Source organism: Eschrichtius robustus, chromosome 13, assembly GCF_028021215.1.
Source record: "Eschrichtius robustus isolate mEscRob2 chromosome 13, mEscRob2.pri, whole genome shotgun sequence".
In the NCBI taxonomy this organism is placed as follows: domain Eukaryota; kingdom Metazoa; phylum Chordata; class Mammalia; order Artiodactyla; family Eschrichtiidae; genus Eschrichtius; species Eschrichtius robustus.
The window spans coordinates 45,140,045-45,166,353 of record NC_090836.1 but is presented as its reverse complement, the minus strand read 5'-3'; the positions used below and the strand labels follow the sequence as shown (position 1 = coordinate 45,166,353).

At 37.9% G+C, this 26,309-nt stretch overlaps 1 protein-coding gene across 5 annotated transcripts in view; it reads left to right on the top strand.

Moving 5' to 3' along the window:
- The window catches only part of LOC137775639 (cyclic AMP-dependent transcription factor ATF-7), an 89,780-nt gene that overhangs the window by 14,625 nt on the left and 48,846 nt on the right, over nucleotides 1–26,309 (top strand). For all 5 annotated transcript variants that reach the window (XM_068561677.1, XM_068561679.1, XM_068561674.1 and 2 more), the window contains exon 2: nucleotides 3,094–3,162. In XM_068561677.1, the coding sequence (XP_068417778.1) occupies nucleotides 3,115–3,162 (48 nt within the window). In that variant the 5' untranslated portion in view covers nucleotides 3,094–3,114. The remainder of the gene's footprint in view (nucleotides 1–3,093; nucleotides 3,163–26,309) is intronic.

Genomic DNA, 26,309 nt, shown 5'->3' with positions numbered 1-26,309 from the left:
AGTACAGTTACAAATGGGCTGTGAGTTAAATTCTAGTGAATGGCAATATCATTATTCAAGATTTCACCTTTTGTTTCAGTCTTTATACTACAGAAATGTGTTGCTATTTGTTTTTGAGGAGGCATCAGTTTGACCTCTCATTATCAGAGGTTAGTTTTAAGTATCAAATAGAAATAAGTAATGGCATTCTTTGTATGTAGCAATTGATACAACAGACTGGGAATGAAAGAAATTTTTAGAAGGATGTTAACTGGAAATTCTTTTTAAGTGGGGAGACAGATCATTATTGTTAAATATTTCATTTTTTTTAAAAGACATCACTTTAAAGTTAAAAGAATGGTGGAAACGAAAAGGAGCAAGAGATTGAGGGAATGATTGAAGAATAATTGTAGGGGGACTTCCCTGGTGGCCCAGTGGTTAAGACTCCACGCTTCCAACGCAGGGGGTGCGGGTTCGATCCCGGTGGGGAACTAAGATCCCACGTGCCACGCGGTTGGGGCCAAAAAAAAAAAGAATAATTGTAGGTATTTAAGAAAGAGGGCCTTCTTCCTCCCATTGTGATCTCTCTTTAGTGAAAATGGCAGAACAAAAGCCAGCAAAATCGGAAGGAAGCAGGAAATCCTAGTTAGTGACCGTCAGATTTGAATATTTAAGAGCCATGAAAATGCTTGCTTCTGTTACATTTTAATTCTCTTCCCCAAAACTTATTTTTGCCTTTTTTTCTGCTTTTAGAAAGTCTTGATTTTTCATCTGTATTTCCTAGTAAGGATACAATGAAATAAAATTTGGAAGCCATAAATTGTGATGTGATTGTGCAAAACCAAGTTAAATTTTGAATTCTGTGGTTTGAGGAAAACCATTCCAGAATTTATTTAATCACTTCCTATACCAGTGCTGCCCCACTTCTCAGCCAAGACCCTTTTCCTCCTCTAAATCGGTAGAAAACTGAGAAAACTTAGCCTCAAAAAACATAACTAAGGTAAAAATAAGGAATCCTGCCTGCTTATGTTACATCTGCTCTATCCCTTGTAGTTTACTTCCTGATTGAAAATAGGTTAGAGGATCTTGTTGAAATAAAATTCTCATTTAGTGATTTTATTAGGAAAGCAGGTTCTGGGACTAGGAAGTAAAACTATCTCCAGCACAGCAGTTGTTAGGAATTTTTCCAGAGATCAGTTGCTTTTCAGAAATATTCTGAGTTTTCAGCCATAATGGCATTGGTCTTTGCATTTATTTACTGTTGTATATTTATATTTATTTTTTGCACTATGTTGTAGTTCTAGGAAGTATATTTAAAACAAACGAACAAACAAACCAGAAGACCCCCTTGTCCTGGGGCTGTGTGAAGAATAAAGCTCTCATTTTCCCAGTACCAATCATCAGCTTGAGCTGGTCTCTCCCAGGAACAGAATTTATTGAAGCAATTTATCCTGGCTAAATGTGATATAAATCTGTGTACACCTATGTACATACAGGCTCTCTTCCATTACAGCAGTGCTGCAGCATCAGTTTCCTTCATAGTCAGACCCTGTTCCTATCACAATGAAGGATTGCTAAGAAGCCCTTTGTATTTTATGGGGCACCCCACAATTTTAAACAGCGATTACTTGTGGAATTACTGATCAGACTACCAGAAATACGGGTTTCCAACCCTAGAGTGAGTCTTAAGAGAGTAGGAGAGATGTTACCACTGCCCTCTGAGTTTTAGGCATGGTTTTCTGGTTGCCAGATTTGGTCTAGCACTTTAATATTTATTTTGATGTAGATCTGACTGAGGTTAACCTGACATTTTGGTTTATCTCCAAGATGAAAATTCGAAATTTGGTTATAGTTCTGAAGTCGTTTCTATGCATATTCAAATTGTAGTTCTTCCTCTTTCATCTTCCCTTGTTCGTTTTCTTTCATACAGCTTTCTCCCTTGTAGAAGGATGTTTGAAAATGTCCTTTAGGAGTTTATTTTATAAAGACTATTTTTGTGACCCTCCCCTTTTTTCTCTTTCACTCTTTCAAAATACTCTATATCTTTTAGGAATATTTTTACTATGATTTGCATTTCTAATCCTTATCCATCTCCACCTCTATTTTTATTCCTAGTTGGCATATGAGAAATTTCCCCAACACATTCATTTGGAGTTATTGTTCTTTGACAAAGAATTTTGATCAACATTTCAAAAGTTTAGCTTCAATAATTAAAAAACAACAACAGTATAAACCCTGTTAAATTCTTCAGAGAAACGGAGAGGATGGATGGTGATGCCTTTTAGTGCCATTTCTTTTATCCCCTGCAGCAGCACACATCTGTTGGCTGCAACAGAGCAGCCCAAGAACTCTGGCCGAGAGCAGCACAAACAGCCGGAACATATTCACCCAGTAAACCCCCAAAGAGTCGACATTTGTTTTATTGCTGCTTTTAAAAACCTAGCCATAAATAGAATCAGGGGGGAAGGGCACCGATATTTCTCCGTTTGCCACCGACGATTGGTGGGGGGAGAAGGAGGCTCCCCGTGGGGAGAGAAGAGTTTTATTTTTTTATTAATGAAAATCATTTCCCACGTAGCCCAATAGGATGGGTGCTTTGTTTTCTTTGGCAATAATCTGGGATAAACGGCCCTTGCCAACAGTCTCATTGTTTATACACCAGGGCGCCAGATTATGGCCCTGTAAAATGGAGCACCCCTCCTATAATCCCTTAATTAATTAAATGACAAATTTTGGTCTTCTCTAGTTCAGAAATATGGCTTCTGCATCGAGCGTTCAGTGGATTTATTGACATAGGGAACTGCACTGGTTGTAATTCAGCAGACTGGAGAAGTGTGTTATATACTGTAGCAGAAAGAGGGAAAAATCTAGTAAAAGGCTTGAAATTCCTTGACTCTTTAGGTTTAAATTTTTCTAATTAAAAGTTTCAACTGAGGCACAGTAGATCATATGCCACCTGTCTAATGGGTCTCCCCAAAGTAGCCTGTGTTTATAGCTTTGATAGACGGCATTCTTGGAACACCTGTTTCTAGTCTTGATATTTTTGAAGCACTTTTTTTTTTTTAAACTCCAACGTATTTAACATAACTTTTCCCCCTACCTCCCCCTCCTCAGCTCCGCTCTGCTATATGAAATATGGGAGACGACAGACCGTTTGTGTGCAATGCCCCGGGCTGTGGACAGGTACGTTTACAATATACTTTATTGTGAATGTCTCGTTGTGAATCAAAGTGGCTGTTTTATCACTAAGGCAAAGAGTTTAAAGCCAGTGTTTTACGTGATCACTGGAGGTAATCAGATCAGAGGATTTGTAGTGTGTAAATCCAAGTTATGAGGAAACGTAGGCACTCTACCGTAATGAAATCTGCCTTGCTCTCTTTCATGTTGTTATTCTGCTGGTGTTTGTTTCGCAACACACAGTGTTGAGGAATACATGTTGCTCTCGCCTCCTTTCTAAAGCTATTTATATAAATACAAAGCAAGTTTAGAAATATCTTTTCTTCAACCTTCATGGATGTAAAAGTCTGCTCAACATATTTGGATAGGAAGCTGAAAATGCACCCATTCATCGTGAACCTCAATTTGCCAGAGTCTGTTTTGGATTTTCTAAATAAGAAAAAAAAAGTTTCTTTTGACTGTTGATCAAGAAAATCATTGTTAGCAGCTAAGGCAAATACCTGTCTAGGAAGGACAAATCCAACATAGAATCCGAGATCTCACAGCAATGTATCAGCTACAAGTTTTCTCAGCCATTTTCCCTGTCTGACACCATTAAATGCCTTGTTCTGTGTGTTAGCTGCCATGTTATTGTTTGTATGCGTATACGTTGTGTCAAATATTTTTCATCACGTACTTTTTAAATAATTTTGTTGAAACTGCCTTTTTTTTTTTTTTTTTTTTTCATTTTGTACCTTCTTAACACTTATTCCTAGATCCTTCCATTCTGCCATGTTCCACAAAGGATGAAGAAAGGAATACAGAGAAAGTTTTATTCAAGAGAGTTTTATTTGCCTTCAAGAGTTGATTTTATGGAGCCTGAAGGGTTGAATTTCTTTTCAGTTAGGAATATGTCATGTGACTGTCCAGTGACACTTACTGGTAGTATGTGAGATTGCAGACTAGTTCTATTAAACATTGTAAATACTTAGAGAAGTATAAAAAGAAGAGAGTTAAGTTCCAGAGATTCCTAAGAATTGGAATTTGAGAGACAAATGGGGTTGGTGACAAGGAATGGGCAGAAGGATGACTCCGAATTCCAGTAAATGCTGAAAATTTCATAAAAGACTAAAAAAGCCAATGTATTCTGAAGTATTTAGCATTGTAGGGTTTATTTCCTTCCTTGTCAAAGTTTTCAACTGTACTGTTTGTTGACTGCATGTTTTCCTCATGTGGTTTATATGTGTGTGTGTGTGTATGTGTATTTTTTTTTTTTACAATAGAAGCCACTTGGGAAAATAGAGTAAATTTGTTTCACTTTTCAGACAGCTTTATGGGAGTACATACCTGAATCTGATTCCTCCAAATTTTTGTGTGTGAATTTGTTGATTATAGTACTTACTGTGACTCCCATAATAGTTACCTGGTACCCTTTTTACTTATCTCACTTACTTTAAAAAATCTGCACTTTTGGTGAAAAGATTTATTTTTCTTCACTTATTGTTTAAGCTGCTCAGTGCCCCTCTTATGTATTGTATGCTTAAGACTACCCAGACAAGGACTTAAATAAATAAAAATGGATGGTAAAAATAAAGAATACATAGGAAAAGCATCTCTTAAGCTTTCTGAGAAAGAAAATATATCAATAGGGTTTCTTCAGGCTGTCTCATCAGAAAAAAGTACTTTTCACTGAGATTTGTGAGATCCCAGAAGGGCTTTGTGTTTGTTTCTTTGTTTTTGTTTTGCATTATTTTGGACTAGAGGTAGGAAAACAGTAATTTTTACTTTGCGTCCTTCTTGTATTGTCGAGTTCTGTTTACCATAAGCCTTTTCCTTCCCCCCTACTTTTCCCTCCCATTTCTGAATTGTTTGTTGGTATTTTGGTCATTAGGATTCATTATAACCTCTGGCATAGATCCTGAGGCTTTTTTTTCCTTCAGTGAATGTGGAACTGAGGGAGATTGCTACCTTCTTTTGGATTCAAGTTACCTGTTTCATAGAAAAAAGGATAAAAAGCTACAACTTAAGGCTTTGAGGTAGCATGATTCATCCTTTTACCTGCTTTGCCTGTCAAAACTTTATGGTCAGGTGAGATTGTAGTTCTTTTAATATTTATTTACTTGTTTATTTATTTATTTGGTTGCACTGGGTGTTAGTTGCTATAGGTGGGCTCCTTACTTGTGGCATGCAAACTCTTAGTTGTGGCATGCATGTGGGATCTAGTTCCCTGACCGGGGATCAAACCCAGGCCCCCTGCGTTGGGAACGTGGAGTCTTATCCACTGCGCCATCAAGGAAGTCCCGAGATTGTAGTTCTTTAGTTATATTTAGTCTCCTTTCAGGTTTCTCCCAATATCTAGTAACAAATAACTCTAGAGTGGGATCTCTACAAGATTTACTATGATTGCTTTATGTTATATGAAATAGTGAAAATCTGACAGAGAAGATAAATTTGGTAAAGTGAACTACCCTTGGCCTGTCGTCCCAACTTCCTTATTACCTTGAAAATGGTTTCATTCTGGAGCCACCTTGAGGCCTTCAAGCCTATTTATAATCAATTGTCACTGATTCATTGATTACTCCAGAAATGGTAGAATAATAAAAAGGCTATGTAAGTCCCAGGAGGGGTAATAAGGACCATGATCATTTTTGCAAGGCATGTTTAGAACTCAGCAGCCATAGAAGTCTCAGAAATCAGTGACTTCTACCAGTTAGAGGAAAAAGGAATGAAAGCAAATTATAATTCAAGAGACTGATCCATAAAAAAACCAACCAACAAAAACTGTAGGAATCTTGTATTATTTAAATATCTGTTCTCTGCCCAGATTTTACCCTGTATACCCTTACATTCAGAAATCATCTTATGCCTTAATATTAAGGGGAGGTGAAAGGAAAATTCACCTAAAATAGACTAGTGGATTATGCTCTCCACCATATAATCAAAACCACCGGGCTTTCAATGGATACGTAAACATGTTTTGGTTGCTAGGTCTTTAATGGCTGTTATTTTTGGATTCTGTTCATGATCCACTTCCCAACAGTAAGTCTGATGTGACACAGCTGAGTTCTAAATATGCTACATGTACTTTTAAAAAAAAGATGGCTGCTGAAGTTTGTGTTCTTTGCATTCTTATCTGAAAAGACAGGTGATCGAGTTTTTTGAGCTCACTTATTCCTATTCTCCTGTTGAGTCTCTGTTTCTCTTGAGGCCTTATCACCCTCATGAAGAGGAACTCAGGGAAAGTAATATTCCTGCTAATATTTCTTTACAGAATGTGGTAGCAGGAATAGTTAATAGAGCTGCCTCTGCAGATTGGGTTAGTGTTGTTAAGGCAGCAGAGCCCCAGATACCCTGTGGTAAAGGGCTGGTTGAATTTGAGTTGTATGGGTTTTAGAAATGTTTATAAGATAGCATCTATTTAAAAAACATTGTAACTATAAAATAGCTTTGCCTCTGTGTTATTAAAGTATTAGAAATACAGTTTGGTGCTGAATCTAGGAAGTCTTGTAAGTTTTTAATGCTTCGGGGGGCACTTTTACTTGAAGGTGGATTATAAAGTTCTGTTGCATGTGGAAGCAGGGAAAATTACTGTGTGTCAGTAATCTTGAATTTGAGATGTTACTTCATGTGGATACAGTTCGATAACTTACCTTTTGGATGCTTTTTGTCCTTTTTTTTTTTTGCCATGCCTCCAGGCTTGTGGGATTTTAGTTCCGTGACCAGGGATTGAACCCGGGCCCTCAGCAGTGACAGCATGGAGTCCTAACCACTGGACCACCAGGGAATTCCCTTAAAATGTTTTATTGGAAATTTGTACCTTTTTGTTGTGTTTTGGCTGCACCGCACTGCTTGTGGGATCTTAATTCCCCAACCCCAGGTATCGAACCCATGCCCCCTGCAGTGGAAGCTCGAAGTCCTAACCACTGGACTGCCAGGGAATTCCTTGTCCAATTTTTATTACCAGGAGTCAACAATTTCCATATTCCTATACCTCCCTTTCAGGCACATGATGCTGGTTTCCAGTATGAATTATGCAGATTTAAGTAGTCCTTCTGGTTACCACTACCAAGTCTTTGAGCAGAAGCTGGTTGTATAAGCTTATTACTTAGAATGTCTATTTCCTTAAGAACAGGAACACATTTCCTCTGAGAAGATACTATTCATGGATAGTATCATCCCATTATTAGCCATTTTTGAGAAAGGTTCTGTCATAACTACTGTGTATCGACTCTGTCCTTTTAAGGAAAAATCCTTTGATTGTTCCTCTGTCCATTGTGATGCTGAGGTGCTGTTATTCTATCCCCACCCCACCCCCACCGAGGATATCTACTACCAGATCTTTTCTTCTCCCAGAGAACATTTAGGTACAGGTTGAGGTTCTGTTCATATCTTTCTGAGACATGACACGTATAACTAGCTCATAGACCTCCGGAGCCTGCTTTCCCTTCCGAAGGCCAGGGTAGCAGTAGAGCCCTAGTTGTGGTGGGATGGAGGGCAGCTTCTTTACATCCTTATCTTGTCATATAATAGGAATAATGTTTATGGTGCTGTAGTCCTGGCTTCACTTGGCATTTAACCAACCTCCAGTGCTGTTTATTGCTTCGTATCCTCTGCCTCCATGAACATTATCCCTTAAATCTCTATTGCTTTGTAATATATGAGGCAACAAATAGCTTCTGTGATTGGTTAAATGCTGGCATGCTGCAAAGGTGTATATTTTATTGTCTATGTAACACAAATCTATAGAGATTATTCCTGTTATCCCAGCCCTCCCATGAAATAGGCTCTACTGGTACTGTGGGACTCGGGATTGTTAGTTCTGTCCCTTTGGCAAGTTTTCCTATTAACTGACAATGGCACAAAAGAAAAGCAAGGAAGAATGGCTGGTGCTGATTACTAATTCTTTATGTTAGGGGAGCATCTTGAATTGGAGAATAACATAGGAAAAAATGGCTCTGGTACATAAACACCGCTTGTGGTGATATGTGCTGTGATATGTGCTATCTTTACATGCTTCGACAGGTGAAAACAATTTCAGGCAAACAAGCCTTTCTTTCTCACCCCCTGCCAAGAGTTTTTAAAAAATTCAAATTTTTATTTAATAATTCATATTTCATTCAATAATTAATCCAGTTCCCATCTGGTAAGAGTGCCTGCATGCTGTCAGGCAGCTGAAAATACACTGCCTTATACACAATTAGGCCAAATGCTAACCTTGTTTTTTGTAATAATATGTTGATTTTGCAATAACTTTCAGTCCACTTTAAGTATGCTGCAGTTTTATGTAATCTTGTAATAGCAGTAGACCACTGTTATGCATAGTAAAGAAAAAAACTGGGACTGGGATGAAGAATGTAGACATGTTAAGAGCAAGGAATTAAACCCAGGTTTTTTTAATGTCAGATCTGGCACTCTTGACATTTACTCTTAGAAACAAGTGGTTGGTTATTTTAGTTTTTTGTGTTATATTTATTATTATGTTACTAAGAGCATAGTAGATTAAAAGCATCCCAGCTCCAGTCTGCCAAAAAAAGAAAAGGCCGTATGAACCTAATTGGAGCTATACCCAAGAAATTAAGGTGAAAATTTTCAGTTACTCTTGTTTTCCTTGGATATGACTTAATATTTGGAATGGGAGCCCAGAAACTGTTCTCAGAACATTCCTAGTAGAAAAAAATCCTCTGTCTTTGTATCTCAGTTCATCCTAAGTCAGGAGAAGGGCCTCTCCTAGTCCCTTCTTTTACAAACTGCTGAGTTTATAAACCGCCTTCTGGATATGAGAGCCTGTCCTTCATTAATCCCTCTTTTGCCACCCCTGCAAAACCATGTACATATAACTAGGTTGTTAACTTACAAGATATTGTCATCATTATATAGAATTCTTCGTTCTTTTATCAAAAACTCTTCCAGCTAATGCGGCAAATTGAAGAACAGCCAGCGTGCTCCCGCTGTCTGGTTAGCATGTTTCTTTAATGCAGATTGACTTGCTCAGCAGTCGCGTTTTGTCTGAAGCCCTTGTTAAGGCCTACTCTGTATGTGGATTCATAACACATCTGTGTGTACATCTACACTGCTGTATAAATAATAATAAGTAATCACCAGATGGCCTATAACTGCTCCTCTGGACCCGCTGGGTCTCTTGAAGCTGTCAGGAGAGTCTTCTGGCGTTTTGCTGGGGAAAACTTGTCATAGATTTATTTCTAAAAAAATTCAAACTCACAACTGGGTGTTTAGGACTAGATATTGCTGTGTTGTAAATATTTAACAGGCTTTGTACAATGACAAGTAAAAGCGCCATTACTAACCACACACAGTGGCTATGGAGCTCTTCTTCCCTCCCGGCCATTTAGAAAGGAAACGAAATGCCGATAAATTGTGCATTATGAACAAGGTGCAAGAGATGCTCTCTGGATGCTCTTTCATTGGAGAAGAAAGATAACTTAAATGTTCTGCTCAAAGGATGTAACGGGGCAAACAAGTTTTTTAACCATATGCTAGTGACTTAAATAAAACAAAATGCCCCTTTTAAATTGGACTTTATAATACAAGAAAAGCACCTTCAGCTGGAGTTTGGTCAGAGCCAGGTTTCAGTCTTAATTGTCTTTATAATTAAATGGTAAATCCCTTTGAAAGGGTTACAGTTGCAAGTGTTAGTAAACACTTAGCTAAAGTTAAGACATATAATTGTTTGATAGTATTATTTATAGAGCAAAACTTTTTTTTTTTGGTCCTCTTTTCCTTCATTTTTCTAAAAAAGGGTATTCTGTTTTGGGGGAAAAATATTGTTCTGGTTTAGCCTGCTTATAATTTTCTGCGCTATATTTTGTTATTATTAATCCCCTACCTCCAGTACCTATTCCAGGGTACTTGCTCAGTACAGTAATGCATGTTTTTAAAAATAAAAATAAAACTGACTCCCTCGAAGTGTTAGTGTTTTTTAGTCTTTGTTTATCATAAGATAACATAAAAAAAGGTTTTAAACAAATTGGGTATCTTTTAACTCTCAAGCCTAGTTTTTCTTTTGTCTGTTGACGGTTCGATGTATTTAACCACAGAGGGACTGTCCTATAAATCATGGCATGTGGCTGTTACATTCGAGTTAGGATGTATAGAAAGCTTTTCTCTTTTAAAATCTCATCTTGAAGAAGTGACATACAAATTGTGAGCCAGAAATGCTGCTAATTATAGTTTATTGTAGACAGATTTTGTTTTTTAAGTCTTCTCATAAAATTAACAGGTTAAGGAAAGGATTTCAAGGAGGAAAGAAAGCATCATGGAGAAAAGATGGAAGCTTCGGGATTTATCTCTTTGTTATGGTGCCTTTGTGTTTTTACTTTGAAATTTCTTTGTGCAGTGAAATATGCTACCTAAGATTGTGCTTTGGTAAGAATCTGGACTATTTGCAATTGTCATGTGAAAGTACAGAGAGAATGAGAATGAATTTTGTGAAATTAGCCCATTCCCAGTCTGGCACGCCATGTGCCCGTGTGGCTGCTGATTCTGCTGGCAGATTGAAGAGCTGAACCAGCTTCTGCTCGAAAGACTAAAATTGCCAGCCATCATTCCAGCTTTTAAATCTTCTTGTTCACATCGATGATGTCAGATTTGGAGCAAACATAGTTCTGTCTTTAGATCCCAGGTGGAATTTGCAATTCCCTGGGTTGGAAGGAAAGAGTTCTTCCTTTTTGCCTTTGAAAAACTTGAGTAGCTCTGCAAGGAAAGTCAGCGGAATAAATCTGCAGCTTTACCTTGTCCTTTGAGTCATTGTAGAAAGCTGAGTGCTCTGTTCGGTGTTCAGCAGATTGGCTGTCAGAGTTGCAGCTCTGCTTATCAGATATATAATCTCTCTAAGAGCCATTTATGTTATTCCAGAGAGGCTCATCCAATGGCAAAAGGAACGCCTCTTTTCTCCTCTCAAGGGTCAGATCTTCTTTCGATACTGGGCAATTACCCCTTGATTTTTCTGAAAAATACCTCAATCTTCTATACAGATTGGCACCAGCACAGGTTGCAGACTTGGTTACAATGACAAGCTCTGATTTCTTAGCCACAGGGAGAGGCATCAGGGTGACACTCGTAAGTATGCCAGAGGCTTAATGGTGGTGATTTTTCTGCTGAATATCTCAGTGCCCCGTATGAGCTTGGCTTCTCTTTCTCTGAGGGAGATAACATTTGCTTTAGTGTTTTGCACACTAGTCACTATAAAAATGCTGCGAGAGTTGTCTTTCTCTCATTTCCTCAAGTCTCTTTCCTTGTCTTTAGTTATTGTCCTCTCCAGTTTGAGATCAAGTCTTATAGTCTTAATTTTTTACTTTTTGCCTTCCTCTTGTACTGCTTATCTTGGCTCTTATTAGCCATTGTTCCTGGTGGGGATTAGTAACCAGCGTTTCCTCTAATTAAAAAAGATTAATAGACTTTATTTTTTTAGAGCAGTTTTATATTTACAGAATTGAGAGGAAAGTCCAAGAGTTCCCATCTACCCCCCACCTTGTTGCACCTCCAACCTGCCACATCTTGTATTAGTGTGGTAGATTTGTTACAACTGATGAGCTAATATTGATACATTATTATTAACTAAAGTCCATAGTTTACATAAGGGTTCACTCTTTGTGTTGTACATTCTATGCATTTTGACAAATGTATAACATGTCCTCCATTACTGTGTCATACAGAATAGTTTCACTGCCGTAAAAATCCCCAGTTGTTCCACCTATTCATCCCCCACCCCACCTCAGCCCCTGGTAACCACAGATCTTTTTACTATCTTCATAGTTTTGCCTTTTCCAGAATGTCATATAGTTAGAATCATGCATTTCTTTAATTTTTTTTAAAGTCATGAGCAGATAGCCATGTGATTGGGAATAGTTGGAGAATGGGGGAGAGAAAATTAAGATGTGAGGTCACAGCTCTGAGGTCTCTCAAAAATAAAAGAATCAATCTAGGGAGATTTATGTGGCCAGCCTTTTTTCTCTACTGGGAGTCTCTCTGATGTTAAAGGATTTGGCTTGCCTGGAGACAGTTTTACTGGTTCCAGGTATTGGGAACAAGGACAGAATGAACACTGAATGGGCTGTTTCTGGGGAGTCAAGGTATTAGGGCTGGGCAAGGTGAGAGGAAGTAAAGCCTGTGATCCCTTTTCCTTTGTTGAAGTCGAGTACAATAAAGTCTCCTCTCCTTCTCTCCCATTGGCAGCCTTATATGTGATTGAAAAAATCAGTGTAAATAAACTGATTTATTTACTTCTGTTTAAATGTAGAAGTACATTTAAATAATGTACTTCTACATTAATTAAAGATTCATGTAAGTTAATATTATTAGAAAAGTATGGGAGCTATCATTCACACTTTAGTATAAATTAGTTTAACCACAGATGTAATATTGGCTACATAAAGGAATAGAAGTTTTTATTTGGGTTTAGGGGTTAGTAGCTGAGAACTGGCTTAGGTAGAATGGCCCCTAAGCAAAAGAGACATGACGACTTATGAGGATGTCAAAGATAAACAGATTTACTCATTAGGTTTGTTTGGGGTATCTCAACTTCCTTCTGCTAGATGCTAGTTGAAAAGTATAAATCTTTTTTTTTTTTTTTTTGGCCACACTGCATGGCTTACAGAATCTTAGTTCCCTGACCAGGGATTGAACCTTGGCCCCTGCAGTGAAAGCGCTGAGTCCTAACCACTGGACCACCAGGGAATTCCCGAGAAGTATAAATTAAGAAGGGCACCAATGAACACTAGAAACAACTTAATTCTCTTTGGGTAGAAAGAGACATTTCCTCCTTGTCCTGGTTTGGAAATTTTATTTTATTTTATTTTACTTATTATTACTATTTTTTGGCCGTGCCGCGCGGCTTGTGGGATGTTAGTTCTCCGACCAGGGATTGAACCCGCGCCCATGGCAGTGAAAGCGTGGAGTCCTAACCACTGGACCACTAGGGAATTCCCATGGAAATTTTAGATTGATAAAATATGGGGGAAAGGGAGTGACTTGATTTCTTTAGTTCTGGGATTCAAGTTTCCCATCTACTTAGAATGTTAACTCCCTGGTATTGGGTAAGATCTCTTTTCATAGAGTTATTTACTCTTTACCTTTTAGATTTGGCTACATATGAGAATCTTCCAGTCTTGGCCTCAGCACTAATTTAATTTCCTTGTTGAACTGAATTGACTATATGGTAAAAATGAACACTAGCCTAGGGTAGGCTCTATAGCATAATGTTCAGGATTAACATCAGTTAGTGCAGGCCAACATCTTATGTGTGCATACATACATCTACAACTTAGAGGAAATGTTGTGTTTATATAATGTATAGGAAAATTATATGGGTATCATATGGGGGGAATGGGAGAGAACAAAAAGAAAGAAAATTGTTTAACTTTATCAATGTCTAATAATAATAACAGCAACAGCAACAATAACTAAAGCTAACTGAGCTCTTACATACTGTGCAGAAATAGTTTACAGATATTATTTTATTTAGCCCTAGAAATCCTGAGGGAGGGTATAATATTATCTCCGTTTTACAAATGAGAAAACTAAGGCTCAGAGAGATTAAATAACTTGTACAAGGTCATACAATACTTTGTGATGGAGCTGTAATACAAACCCAGGCACACTTCAGACCAGCACTTCTACTAGGATAAATTGCTTCCTTATTCTTCTCCATACACATGTAAATATGCACATCTAGCACAGGGAAAAAAAAAAAAAAGAATAAGTAGTGTTTTTTTGCACTGGTCCAAATGCAATCATTTAAGTAAGTCCTAGCTATAGTTTGTTACTGATGTAGATAGTCGTCTGGCTGCCATACCAGAGAGAGCTGGATCGACAGCTGAGCTCTGCCTGTACAAAAAGATAAGAATTCTTACTAAAACAAAGAGCCATCTCTGCAACTGCCTCAGCCTTATTAATCTATAATGTTTTTTTATGTACCTGGGAATGCTGCTGAGATGTATCTAACTCTCTGTGAGGTAAACAACCACTGTTTAGTAGCAGGGGCATGATTTTAAGATGGGAAGGAAAACTAATTCTTGACCAACCAGAAATGAAGACAGAGCTAGAAAACCGTGACCTAAAAATCATAGCTTCAGCATTCTCCACTAATAGGCCCAAAGAAACACTGTGGTGTCATCTTTTTGAATTCTAGACTGGGTCACTTCCTGACTCATATTCCCTTCTTCCTCACTCATACTCCCTTCTTCCTCCTCTTAGTTTTATGCCTGTAAGCTCCCAAATGCAAAGGATGGTATCTGGGTGTCTTGCTTTATGTAGTGCCATGTAGCAGTGGGGCTTTTGTTATTGTGGCTGCCATACTGATTGGTAACAAGAGGAAATGTGACTAAGGTGGAATTAGGGTATGATTTGGAGTATGTTACCAGTGCAGTGAGATACATGATCTGCCCAATGATTGATAACTTGTTTATTCTCTGACTTTTTGGAGGTATGACTGCATGGAGGGTCTTAACTGTTAAATAATAGAATTCTTCTCCACTCAGATCTCACATTCTTTCCTTCTTTGACTTCATAGCACTTTCATATATCTGCTCTTTCCTTTTCTCTTACGAACTGTGGTGTGTTGATGCGATGGACATTTATGATTGCAAGTGGAAATATATGGCTAAGTAGATACATGGAAATATTTATGTGAAATAATTTGTGATAAAAACATGTAGAAGTACACATAAAGGATCAAAAGAGATCGGAGAGTATTTTTTTATATTAATTAATTAATTTGTTTTTGGCTGCGTTGGGTCTTCGTTGCTGCGTGTGGGCCTTCTCTAGTTGCGGCCAGAGGGGGCTACTCTTTGTTGTGGTGCACGGGCTTCTCACTGCGGTGGCTTCTCTTGTTGCAGAGCATGGGCTCTAGGCATGCGGGCTTCAGTAATTGCAGCACGGACTCAGTAGTTGTGGCTCGCGGGCTCTAGAGTGCAGGCTCGGTAGTTGTGGTGCACGGGCTTAGTTGCTCCGCGGCATGTGGGATCTTCCTGGACCAGGGATCGAACCCGTGTCCCCTGCATTGGCAGGCGGGTTCTTAACCACTGCGCCACCAGGGAAGCCCCCCGGAGAGTCTTATTTATTTATTTATTTATTTATTTAACATCTTTATTGGAGTATAATTGCTTTACAATGGTGTGTTAGTTTCTGCTGTATAACAAAGTGAATCGGCTCTACGTATACATACATCTGCATATCTCCTCCCTCTCGCGTCTCCCTCCCACCCTACCTATCCCACCTCTCTAGGTGGACACAAAACACCGAGCTGATCTCCCTGTGCTATGAGGCTGCTTCCCACTAGTTATCTGTTTTACATTTGGTAGTGTATATATGTCCATGCCACTCTCTCACTTTGTCCCAGCTTACCCTTCCCCCTCCCCGTGTCCTCAAGTCCATTCTCTATGTCTGCGTCTTTATTCCTGTCCTGCCCCTAAGTTCTTCAGAACGATTTTTTTTTTTTTAAGATTCCATATATATGTGTTAGCATATGGTATTTGTCTTTCTTTCTGACTTACTTCACTCTGCATGACAGTCTCTAGGTCCATCCACCTCACTACAAATAACTCAGTTTCGTTTCTTTTTATGGCTGAGTAATATTCCATTGTATATATGTGCCACATCTTCTTTATCCATTCATCTGTTTATGGACACTTAGGTTGCTTCCATGTCTTGGCTATTGTAAATAGAGCCACAGTGAACATTGTGGTACATGACTCTTTTTGAATTATGGTTTTCTCAGAGTATATGCCCAGTAGTGGGATTGCTGGGTCATATGGTAGTTCTATTTTTAGTTTTTTGAGGAACCTCCATTACTGTCCCTGGAGAGTCTTATAGTTGATATTTTTAGTAAAGGGATTCTTTGTATGTTTGTCTGAATGTCTTTATCCTTTACTGGAAAGTTGCTTAAAATATACATTTCCTTCTTGATTCTAATAATGATTCATTATATAACCGTGGACTACGTGAAACTAACTCTGTGTTCAACTGTAGGAAGTATCTGACTAGAGTCTTGTCTTTTCTACCTTTGACCATGAAGTCAAATTCTTGGCTTCAGAGCTAAGAATACCTTATTGGGCAAGGTCACAAGCTATCAAAATGATTACTCTGGATGTCCAAAGATCTCATTTGTTTATTTTGTTGGATGCCTCTGACAAGCCAGTTAGTTGTGTGTATATGTGTGTGTGTGTGTGTGTGTGTGTGTGTGTGTGTCCTGCCAGGAGTTTCTGAAAACCTGTAAATACAAAGAAAAGGTGATTCAGGACAGCAACCTATCAAACAGAAACTACAAGCTTGGCTCCTAAGAGGTTATCAGGTAGACAGTGACAGCCTAATAGGATGGGTGATTATTTTAAAAAACGAAAAGAAAAAGGCCCTACATTTTAATGCTAGCCTCAGTTACCTCATTTTTGTGTCTCTCTTCTCAAGCTTACTAACCAAAACAACAATAGCGACAAAAACAAAAAACTCTTTCACTACCATAAGTTATTTGACTCAAGTGAAAAGAGTTGTTGAGGTAATTTTAAAGATCTGTTGTGGTGTGTAGGTGGAGATAGCTGTATAATACCAGAGTGGGCAGATAGTATTACAGACATCTGTCACTTCAGTTAGCATCATTTTTTTTACACAGTGGCAATCTGTGTGCATTAATTTTTTTTCACTGTGTTAATGTTTATAACTTCAGACATTTGTTGTTTTATTATACTTCAGTTTCAGGCATTTCTTAGGATTAGGAAGAGACTGTAGTCCACTTAGACTGTATTTGGAGGGAACAATAAAAGTAATTACTCTGAAATTTTCAGGGGTCTAGGTGTCTAAATATGTTCTATAAGGTACCATGTTAGGTTCAACAATTTAGCTATTCCCTCTTCAGCTTTTCCTTTTCTTCCCTTTTAATTTTTTTTTTTTTAATAAATTTATTTATTTATTTATATTTATTTTTGGCTGTGTTGGGTCTTCGTTTCTGTGCAAGGGCTTTCTCTAGTTGCGGCAAGCGGGGGCCACTCTTCATCGCGGTGCGTGGGCCTCTCACTGTCGCGGCCTCTCTTGTTGCGGAGCACAGGCTCCAGACGCGCAGGCTCAGTAGTTGTGGCTCACGGGCCTAGTTGCTCCGCGGCATGTGGGATCTTCCCAGACCAGGGCTCGAACCCGTGTCCCCTGCATTGGCAGGCAGATTCTCAACCACTGCGCCACCAGGGAAGCCCTTCCCTTTTAATTTTTACCTAGATAATTGCAAAAGTGAAAAGGGGAGACTTTATTTCAGCATTCTTTTACCTACATGCATTTGAAGCTACAGCCAGATAGGGCCTTATGGAGGCTTGTACTTTCAGTTATGCATGTGACTGCTCAGAGGAGAGAGAGTTGTGTGCACATATGTAGCAGCTCATGGCAGAGCAGTGGTTAAAGGTTTGAACATATTGTACCTTGTAGTCCTGAGGGAGGCATTTTGCTCCTCTGTAGACAGTAATCAGCTTGTCAGAGTGGAATGGCTTTTTGTTTTCTCTTTATCTAGTAAAATGCAGTGGGCTAAAAGCCTTTCTGGGAAGCAATTTCTTCCTCCACCACATGAACAGAAGGTCATGGATGCTGTCTCTGAAACAAAGGGGAAGTGGTGATAGAAAAATCAGCGGCTAGGGCATAATTGGATTGGAGCTCTGTCAAAGAGACTGCAGTTCTTGTTTAGAAGCTGGACTTTTCTGCTATGCCATGCTTTTCTGTCTTATAGAAATATAAACAATGAGTACTCTGCTTCAGGCTTAATTTTTCAGGCTCTTTTTCTGAGCACTCTATGAGAATAAACTGGTAACAATCTATTTACTTTTACTTGGTGGTTTTCCAAAAAAATTTTAAGACTGTTTTTTTAGAGCAGTTTTAAGTTCACAGCAAAATTGAGAGGACAGTACAGAGATTCCCCATATACTCCCTGCCTCCACACAAACATAGCATTTCCCATTATCAACATCCCCCACCAGAGTGGCACATTTGTTACAACTAAAGAACCTACAGTGATACATCATAATCACCCAAAGTCCACAGCTTACCTTAGAGTTCACTCTTGGTGTTGTACATTTGATGGGTTTGGACAAATGTATAATGACATACAGTCATCGTTATATTATCATACAGAGTATATTCACTGCCCTAAAAATCCTCGGTGCTCCACCTATTCATCTTTCCTCCCACCCCCCCCCCCCCACTCCTAGCAACCACTGATCGTTTTACTATGTCCATAGCTATGCCTTTTCCAGAAAGCCATATAGTTGGAATCATACAGTATGTAGCCTTTTTCAGATTGCCATCTTTCACTTAACATGCATTTAAGGTTCCTTCATGTCTTTCCATGGCTTAATACCTCATTTCTTTTTAGCACTGGATAGTATTCCATTGTCTGGACGTACCACAGTTTATTTATCCATTTACCTACTGAAGGATATCTTGGTTCCTTCCAAGTTTTGGCAGTTATGAATAAAGCTGCTAGAAAAATCCATGTGCAGGTTTTTGTGTGGACGTAAATTTTCAGCTCCTTTGGATAAATATCAAACTGCATGATTGCTAGATTGTATGGTAAGAATATGTTTATTTTTGTAAGAAACTGCCAAATTGTCTTCCAAATTGGCTCTACCATTTTTTTCATTCCCACTGGCAATGAATTTAAGTTCCTGTTGCTTCACACCCTTGTCCGCATTTGGTGTTATCAGTGATCCAGAGTTTGGCCAGTACAATAGATGTGTAGTGGTATGTCGTTTTAATTTGCATTTCCCGGATGACATATGATGTGCAGCATCTCTTTATATGTTTTTGTGCTATCTGTATATCTTTGGCAGATGTCTGTTAAGGTCTTTGGCCTATTTTTTAATTGGGTTGTTTCCTTATTGTTGAGTTTTAAGAGTTCTTTATGTATTTTGGATAGCAGTCCTTTATCAAATGTGTCTTTTGCAAATACTTTTTCCCAGGCTATGGCTTACCTTCTCATTCTCTTGACATTGTCTTTCACAGAACACAAGTTTTTATTTAATGAAGTCCAGCTTATCAATTATTTCTTTTATTGATTATGCCTTTGTTGTTGTCTCTAAAGTCATTGCCAAACCCAAGATTACCTGGGTCTTTTCCTGTGTTATCTTCTGGGAGTTTTATAGTTTTGTGTTTCACATTTATGTTTATGATCCATTTTGAGTTAGTTTTTGCAAAGGATTTAAAGTCTGTGTCCAAATTCACTTTTTTGCATATGGATTTCTAGTTGTCCCAGCACTATTTGTTGAAAAGATTATCTTTGCTCCACTATATTGCTTTTGCTCCTTTAAAAAAAAAATGAGGTATAATTGACATATAACATACTAGTTTCAGGTGTACAACATGATTTGATATTTATATATACTGCAAAATGATCACCACAGTAAATCTAGTTAACATCCATCACCATATATAATTACAGAATTTTTTTTCTTTCTTTTTTATTTATTTATTTATTTATTTATTTATTTGGCTGTGCCAGGTCTTAGTTGCAGCATGTGGAATCTTCGTTGCCGTGTGTGGGATCTTCATTGCAACATGCAGGATCTTTAGTTGCCGCATGTGGGATCTTTAGTTGCGGCATGTGGGATCCAGTTCCCTGACCAGGGATCAAACCTGGGCTCCCTGCATTGGGAGCGTGGAGTCTTAGCCACTGGACCACCAGGGAAGTCCCAGAATTTTTTTCTTGTGATGAGAACTTTTACTTTCTTAGCAACTTTCAAATATGTAATATATTAACTGTAGTCACCATGCTGTACCTTTCATCCCCATGACTTATTTATTTTATAACTGAAAGTTTGTACCTTTTGACCCCCTTCACCCATTTGACCCCCTTAACCCCCCCCCCCCCACCGTTGGTAACCACCAATTTGTTCTCTGTAAGTTTGGTGGGCTTTTGTTTTGTTTTAAGATTCCACATATGACTGGCCCTCTGTATCCATGGTTACAGATTAGTGTTGTTCCACATCTTTTCACGTATCAGTTGGCCATCTGTATGTCTTCTTTGGAAAAATATCTATTCAGATCTTGTGACATTTTTAAATTGAATTGTGTGGGTTTTTGCTTTTGAGTTCTTTATATATTTTGGATATTAACCCCTTATCAGATATATGATTTGTAAATATTTTCTCCTATTCAGTAGGTTGCGTTTTCATTCTGTGGATGATTTTCTTTGTTGTGCAGAAGCTTTTTAGTTTGATATAGTCCCACTTGTTTATTTTTGCTTTTGCTGCCTTCACTTTTGATGTCAGATCCAAAAAAAGTCACCAGTATGGATGTCAGGGAGCTTACTGCCTATGTTTTTTCCTAAAGAGTTTTATGGTTTCAGGTCTTACATTCAAGTTTTTAATTCATTTTGAGTTAATATTTGTATGTGGTACAAGATAGTGGTCCAGTTTTATTCTTTTGCACGTGGTTGTCCAGTTTTTCCCAACACCATTTATGGAGGAGACTGTCCTTTCCCCCATTGTATAGTCTTGTCATAAATTAATTAACCATATATGCAGGGGTTTATTTTGGGCTCTCTTTCATTGATATATGTGTGTGTTTTTATGCCAATACCATACTGTTTTGATTACTGTAGCTTTGTACTATAGTTTGAAATCAGGGAGCATGATGCTCCAGCTTTGTTCTTTCTCAAGATTGCATTGGCTATTCAGGGTCTTTTGTGAATTTTAGGAATGTTTGTTCTTTTTGTGAAAAAATGCTATTGGAATTTTGATAGGGATTGCATTGAACCTGTATATTGCTTTGGGTAGTATGGGCTTTTTAACAGTATTAATTCTTCCAGTCCATGGGCATGAATATCTTTCCATTTATTTGTGTCTTCTTCAGTTTCTTTTGTCAGTGTCTTAGAGTTTTCAGTGTACAGATCTTTCACTTTTGTGGTGAAACTTATTCCTAGGTATTTTATTATTTTTGATGTGATTATAAATGAGATTGTTTTCTTAATTTCTCTTTATGATAGTTCATTATTAGTGTCTAGAAAAAATTTCTTAATTTCTCTTTATGATAGTTCATTATTAGTGTCTAGTGCAATAGACTTTTTGTGTATAGATTTTGTGTCCTGAAACTTTGCTGAATTCACTTATTAGTTCTAAGAATTTTTTGGTGGTCTTTGGGTGTTCTATGTATCATCTGCAAATTATGACAGGTTTGCTTCTTCCTTTTCAATTTGGGTGCCTTTTATTTCTTTTTCTTGCCTAATTGTTCTGGCTAGGACTTGCAGTACTATGTTGAATAAAAGTGGCAAGAGTGGGCATCCTTGTCTTGTTCCTCTTAGAGGAAAAGCTTTTAGCTTTTCATTGTTCAGTATGGTGTTAACTGTGGGCTTGCCATGTATGACCTTTATTATGTTGAGGTATGTTCCCTCTATACTCACTTTGTTGAGAATTTTTATCATAATGGTTGTTGAATTTTGTCAAATGCGTTTTCTGCATCTAGTGAGATGATCGAATGCAATCCTTCATTTGGTAAATGTGGTGTATCACATTGAATGATTTGGGTGTTGAACTATCCTTGCATCCCTGGAATAAATCCCACTTGATCATGGTATATGATGTTTTTAAAGTATTGTTGAATTCTGTTACTATTTTGTTGAGGATTTTTGCATCTAAGTTTATCAGGGATATTGGCCCATAATTTTCTTTTCTTGTGGTGTCCTTGACTGGTTTTGGTATCAGGGTAATGCTGGCCTTGTAAAATGAGTTTGGAAGTATTCCCTCCTCTTTTATTTGTTGGAAGTTTGAGGATTGGTATTAATACTTCTTTGAATGTTTGGTAGAATTCACCAATGAAGCCATCTGGTGCTGGACTTTTGTTTGTTGGGAGGTTTTTGATTACTGATTCAGTCTCCTTATTGGTAAACAGTCTGTTCATATTTTCTGTTTCTTCATGACTCAGTCTTGGAAGGTTGTATGTTTTTAGGAATTTATCCATTTCTTTTAGGTTGCCCAGTTTGTTGACTTATAATTGTTTGTAGTAGTCTCTTATGATACTTTGTATTTCTGAGGTACCAGTTGGAATGTCTCTTTCATTTCTGTGGTGTTTTTTTGTTTGTTTTGGTTTTTTGCTTTTCTTGTTTTTTTGTTTTTGTCCTCTTTTTCTTGGTGGTTTCTTGGTGGTTTGTCAATTTTGTTTATCTTTTCAAAGAACCAGCTCTTGGCTTCATTGATCTTTTCTATTGTCTTTGTAGTCTCTAATTCTTTTTTATATATATATATAAATTTATTTATTTGTTTGTTTATTTGTTTTTGGCTGTGTTGGGTCTTCATTGCTGCGCGCGGGCTTTCTCTGGTTGCGGCGAGTGGGGGCTACTTTTCGTTGTGCTGCACGGGCTCTAGGCACGCAGGCTCAGTAGTTTTGGCTCGCGGGCTCTAGAGCACAGGCTCAGTAGTTGTGGCACATGGGCTTAGTTGCTCCGCAGCATGTGAGATCTTCCCGAACCAGGGCTCAAACCTGCGTGCCCTGCATTGGCAGGCAGATTCTTAACCACTGCACCACCAAGGACGTCCCTCTAATTCATTTGTTTCTGATCTGATCTTTGTTATTTCTTTCCTTCTCCTGACTTAGGGCCTCGTTTGTTCTTCTTTTTAAGTTCCTTGAACTGTAAAGTTAAGTTGTTTATTTGAGATTTTTCTTGTTTCTTGAGGTAGGTATTTAGTTTTCTTAGCTTCCCTCTTAGAATTGATTTTGCTGCATCCCATAAGTTTTGGTATCTTATATTTCCATTTTCATTTGTCTCAAGGTATTTTTTTATTTCTCTTTCAAGTTCTTCATTTTGACCCATTGGTTGTTCAGTAGCATGTCTCATTTCAACATATTTGTGAATTTTCCAGTTTTCTAGTTTCATACCACTGCGGTCAGAAAAGATGCTTGATATGATTTCAGTATTCTTAAATTTATTGACTTGTTTTGTGGCCTAACATGTGGTCTATCCTGGAGAATAGTCCATGTGCACTTGAGAATGTGTGCCTTTGCTACTTTGTTAAAAATCAGTTGACTATATTTATATGGGTCTATTTCTGGACTCTCTATTCTGTCCCATTGATCTTTTAATCTGTTCTTTCACCAATACTACATCGTCTTGATTACCTGTAGCTTTATAGTATATCTTGGAGTTAGGTAGTGTCAGTCTATCAACATTGTTCTTCTTCAGTATTGTGTTGGCTATTCTGGGTCTTTTGCCTCTCCATATAAACTTTAGAATCAGTTTGTTAACATCCACAATAACTTGCTGGGATTTTGATTGGGATTGCATTAAATCTGTAGATCAAGTTGGGAAGAAATGACATCTTGACAATAAATACCCATTTATTTAGTTCTTTGATTTCTCTCATCAGAGTTTTATAATTTTCCTCATATAGATCTTTTACATATTTTGTTAGATTTACACCTAAGTATTTAATTTTTGGAGGTACTAATGTAAATGGCATCGTGTTTTTAATTTCAAATTCCACTTGCTTATTGCTGGTATATAGTAAAACAGTTGACATTTGTGTATTAACCTTGTATCCTGCAACTTTGCTATAATTGTTTATTCTGGGAGTTTTTTCTTTTGGATTTTCTACATAGATGATCATGTCATCTGCGAACAGTTTTCTTTCTTTCTTCCCAATCTCTGTGACTTTTATTTCCTTTTCTTATCTTATTTCATTAGCTAGGATATCCAGTACAGTGCTGAAAAGGAGTGGTGAGAGTGGGGGACATCATTGCCTTGTTCTTTTTTTTTTTTTAATTTTTATTTATTTATTTATTTATTTTTGGCTGTGTTGGGTCTTCGTTTCTGTGCGAGGGCTCTTTCCAGTTGCGGCAAGCGGGGGCCACTCTTCATCGTGGTGCGCGGGCCTCTCACTCTCGTGGCCTCTCTTGTTGCGGAGCACAGGCTCCAGATGCGCAGGCTCAGTAGTTGTGGCTCACAGGCCTACTTGCTCCGCGGCATGTGGGATCCTCCCAGACCAGGGCACGAACCCGTGTTCCCTGCATCGACAGGCAGACTCTCAACCACTGCGCCACCAGGGAAGCCCCATTGCCTTGTTCTTGATCTTAGCTTTGAGTTTTTCACCATTAAGTATAATGTTTACTGTAGGTATTCTGTAGGTGTTCTTTATCAAGTTAATGAAGTTCCCATATAGTCTTAGTTTGCTGAGAGTTTTTATCATGAATGGGTGTAGGATTTTGTCAGATGCTTTTTCTTTATCTATTGATATGATCATGTGATTTTTCTTCTTTAGCCTGCTGATGTGATGGATTACATTAATTAATTTTTGAATGTTGAACAAGCCTTGCATACTTGAGATAAATCCCACTTGGTTGTGGTTTATAATCCTTTTTATACATTGTTGGATTTGATTTACTAATATTTTGTTGAGGATTTTTGCATCCATGTTCATGACAGAGAATGGTCTGTAGTCATCTTTTCTTGTAATGTCTTTCTCTGGTTTGGGTATTAGAGTAATGCTGGCCTCACAGAATAAGTTAGGAAGTATTCACTGCTTCTATCCTCTAGAGGAGATTGTAGAGAAGTGGTATAATTTATTCCTTAAATGTTTGCTGGAATTCACCAGTGGACCCATCTGGGCCTGGTGCTTTCTGTTTTGGAAGGTTGTTATTATTGAGTCAATTTATTTAATAGATATAGACCTATTCAGATTGTCCATTTCTTCTTGTGTGAGTTTTAGCAGATTGTGTCTTTTAAGGAATTGGCCCATTTCATCTAGGTTATCAAGTTTGTGGGCATAGAGTTGTTCATAATAGTCCTTTATTATCCTTTTAACATCCATGTAATCTGGAGTGGTGTCCCTCTTTCATATCTGATACTAGTAATTTGTGTCTTCTCTCTTTTCTTTTTTTTTAATATTATCTTTATTTTCCTTTATGATGACGTCCCCAATTCTTATAAAACTGGTTTCTCCCTACCCTGTAGTCTCATAACATGTTCAGATTTCATTAGGTTGTACTTAATTTTTTTTCTTTTGGCTGCGTTGGGTCTTAGTTGCGGCATGCAGGATCTTTGTTGAGGCATGCGGGATCTTTCATTGCAGCACGCGGGCTTCTCTCTAGTTGTGGCGTGCGGGTTTTCCTCTTCTCTTGTTGTGGTGCACAGGCTCCAGAGCGTGTGGGCTCTGTTGTGACGTGCGGGTTCCAGAGCACATGGGCTCTGTAGTTTGCGTCACGCAGGCTCTGTAGTTTGTGTCATGCAGGCTCTTTAGTTGAGGTGCTGAGCTCAGTAGTTGTGGTGCACAGGCTTATTAGTTGCCCCATGGCATGTGGGATCTTAGTTCCCTGACCAGGGATCGAACCCACGTCCCCTGCACTGTAAGGTGGATTCTTTACCACTGGACCACCAGAGAAGTCCCTTTCTTTCTTTTCTTAGTTAGCTTATCTAAAGGTTTATCAACTTTATTGATCTTTTCAAAGAATCAGGTTTTGGTTTTATTGATTTCCTGTTGTTAATTTCATTGATTTCTGTTCTAATTTTTATTATTAATTTTCTTCTGCTTACTTTGGCTTTAATTTGCTTTTCTTTTCCATTGTCATCTGAGAGCAGACATTGTATGATTTCCATTCTCTTAAATTTGTTAAGGTGTGTTATATGGCCTCAAGTGAGGTCTGTCTTAGTGAATGTTCCTTCCATGTGAACTTGAGAAGAATGTGTAATCTGCTATTCTTGGATGAAGTATTCTGTAGATGTCAATTATATTCAGTTGATTGATGGTGCTGTTGAGTTCAACTATGTCCTTACTGATTTTCTGCCTGCTGGATCTGTCCATTTCTGATAGAGGAGTGTCAAAGTCTCTGACTATAATAGTGGATTCATCTATTTCTCCTAGCAGTTCTATCAGTTTTGGTCTCATTTATTTTGACACTCTGATATTAGGCACGTGTATATTAAGGATTTTTTTTGTCTTTTTGAAGTATTTATCCCTTTATCATTATGTAATACCTCTTTATCCCTGATGACTTTCCTTGCTCTGAAGACTGCTGTGTCTGAAATTAATATAGCTACTCCCCTTTCTTTTGATTAGTGTTACCATGGTTTATCTTTCTGCATCCCCTTACTTTTAATCTATACATGTCTTTATATTTAAAGTGTGTTTCCTATAAACAATATATAGTTGGGTCTTGTTTTTTGATCCACTCTGATCATCTCTTTTAATTGGTGTATTTAGACT